Source organism: Cupressus sempervirens, chromosome 4 (assembly GCF_028749045.1).
Source record: "Cupressus sempervirens isolate cs-2001-9-10 chromosome 4, ASM2874904v1, whole genome shotgun sequence".
NCBI classification, from domain to species: Eukaryota; Viridiplantae; Streptophyta; class Pinopsida; order Cupressales; family Cupressaceae; genus Cupressus; species Cupressus sempervirens.
In genome coordinates, this window is record NC_143121.1 from 859,735,189 (window position 1) to 859,737,710 (window position 2,522).

General features: G+C 38.7%; 1 protein-coding gene across 1 annotated transcript; it reads right to left on the reverse strand.

The window, feature by feature from the left end:
• Window positions 1–333: 333 nt before the first annotated feature.
• On the reverse strand, window positions 334–989 carry LOC149564135 (ubiquitin-like protein 5). Its single transcript, XM_089827210.1, has one exon. It carries the CDS (start codon window positions 855–857, stop codon window positions 636–638), a length of 222 nt encoding a protein of 73 aa, XP_089683336.1. The 5' UTR covers window positions 858–989; the 3' UTR covers window positions 334–635.
• Between the last annotated feature and the right edge of the window lie 1,533 nt (window positions 990–2,522).

The window sequence follows — 2,522 nt, forward strand, 5'->3', positions numbered from 1 at the left end:
CCCTTCCATCAGATTGGTATCAGAGCCTAGTTGGATAGAACGTTGAACAGAATTGCTGACTGTGATAAAAGAGCAAGTGATATTTTGGTGCAACCAGGTTGTGAAGTTCATATGGTGTACATAATATCTTCTGAAACAGAGAAGTATCTGACTGTTGTAGATAATATCTTCTTAAAAAAGATAATATCTTAGGATTTAAAGCACTAAACGCACATCATGAAACCAAAAAAATGTGACATTGGGACTTCTTTGTTGCATAAAACGAAACCAAAAAAAACTGAGGAAAAAATTTACGATATCTTCAGGCACAAAATATATATTGCGAAGCCAATCAAAACAAAATCAGGGCTTTATTCAAAAGCAGAAATCACGTACTGCAAAACGAAACAAGCAAATCTAATATTAGGGTTCCTTCAAGTACAACATCCACATCACGAAGCGTGACAAATATAAAAGTAGGGTTTATTAAATGCACAGATTACATGACATGAAATGGAACAAGCATAAATACATATGAAATTAGGGATTTAAGCACACCTTGCATAATTATACAAGAAAATACGAAATCAGGGTTTCAGCACACACGAAGGTAATACATACCCAACTATTTTAGGGCAACAGAAAGAAATGCAAGATCAATTGTAATAGAGCTCGAGGCCCATCCCATCGTGAATTTCATAATCCCTGAGGGTGATGTGGTCTTTGTAAACGTTGTACCATTTCTGGATGCGAATCTTGTCAGGGCGGGTTCCAGTCTGAGCGGCCACGAGCTTCTTCAGATCGCCGATGGTGTCATCCTCATTGCATTTCACCCTCACCTTCTTCCCCAGCCGGTCATTCAACACCACTTCCAACATCCTGTATGAACGAAAACAAGCAGCTCTGCTAATAAAGTGAAGAAGAAATCTGATTTCTTTCTCTGCGTCGAGGCTTTCACGGAGGACTGCAGATGGAATGCGGGGCTACTTAAATAATAGTTCTACTAAAGAGGGCAGCCGCCTTTGGGAAATGGCGTGAATGACACGCTTCGTTTGTTTAGTCTTCGTGGGATTATAATTTTTTAATTGGGAAGGGAATAGGGTAAAAACCCAAAGGAAAGATTTTAATAATGTCTATTAGGTCCTATAGAATTAAAGCCCTAGAATGGACTTAGCCCCTCACTTCTATTTGTAAAAGATCAATATTTTGGTTATATGAGAATATTATTGGATCTATAGATTCTAGAATTTAAACAAAGTTGTTTAGATAAAAAGTTCATTCTCGTGCAATAATACTTGTTCTAGAGATCAAGACCTAGCAATTGGAAACCAAGTCTATAGGTTTACCGAGCAACTCCTATGATGGGAGATAGGGAGGGCTAGGGGCAAGCTTGGAAGCCTAGCCCTGATTATTTGTCAACAGTCTATTGATTCGTCTCCCTATGGGACTTGTAAACTAGTACACACTTCTGAATAGGATGTTAAGAATCTAAATGATGCAAGAGCATCGAGCTTGGATTATTGTGGACCTTATGGTTTGCATGATTTGGGATGTGTTTGAGGCATATTGGGCAACCTTTTCCTAAGTGTGCGTAGAGTTTGGAGTTATCATCTTGGAGTTAGAGCTATTTTGATGAATCCTGATTTACTGGTGGACTTTGGAGATTGTATTCATGAGCTGGGAGTTGGCATGTGTGCTCTTGGATTTGGATCATTGGTTGGCACTTGGACCTATGTTTAAGTGTGTGTACTCTAATGTTGTCATATGAGTTAGTCATGCATTGTAAACTTGGGGCATGTCCTAAGTATTTAATTTATGTCATGTATTTATTTTTTGTAGCCAAATCAACTTGTGGCTTAAGGATGTATTTAATATGAATGTTTATTTAATGTAAGGGTTGCTAGGCCGACTTGTGGCTTAGTTGGGTATAAGTAGAGGGTGTTGTGGATTAGGAATCATTAACATCATCCAACATAGAGGAAGCAAGGAATAGCTGAGAGAGCAAAGTTTGAGCAGAGCTAGTAGCTGCGGCTTGGGAAACAAGGAGGTTACTTGGTGGCTTGCAAGCATAAGTTTAGATTCTTCTTGGAGTTCTCTACTAAAGTGTGGATCTAGACTAGCTAGGAGTTGGATCTTGTGAGGTCTTGCAGAATTACTATTATAATTACTTATGTATTTGGTTGTAACCTGGAAGGCCTTACAATCGGGCATGTTGTATGATAATTTGATGATTCTATTATGAGAATTGGCATTATTTGGATCTAAATCTCTATGTTATTGTGTATATTCCACTGTATGGTTATTTTTTGGGGGTTAGGACATCTCCTTTGGAGATTCTCCTGCCTTGTATTGTGTTAGGTGGTATTAGAGCAAAGGTTTTCTTGAGCGTGTAGACAAGTCGCCAAAGTTGAGGCAATTTGCAGTAGGACCTAGGGTGAAGATTATTGGATTGTGATTGGATCTGATCGATCTTGTGGTGGATTGTTCCTTTTGAAGTCCTAGATGTCTTTGTTGTGAGGTGGCAGATCGTTGTTCTGACTTAT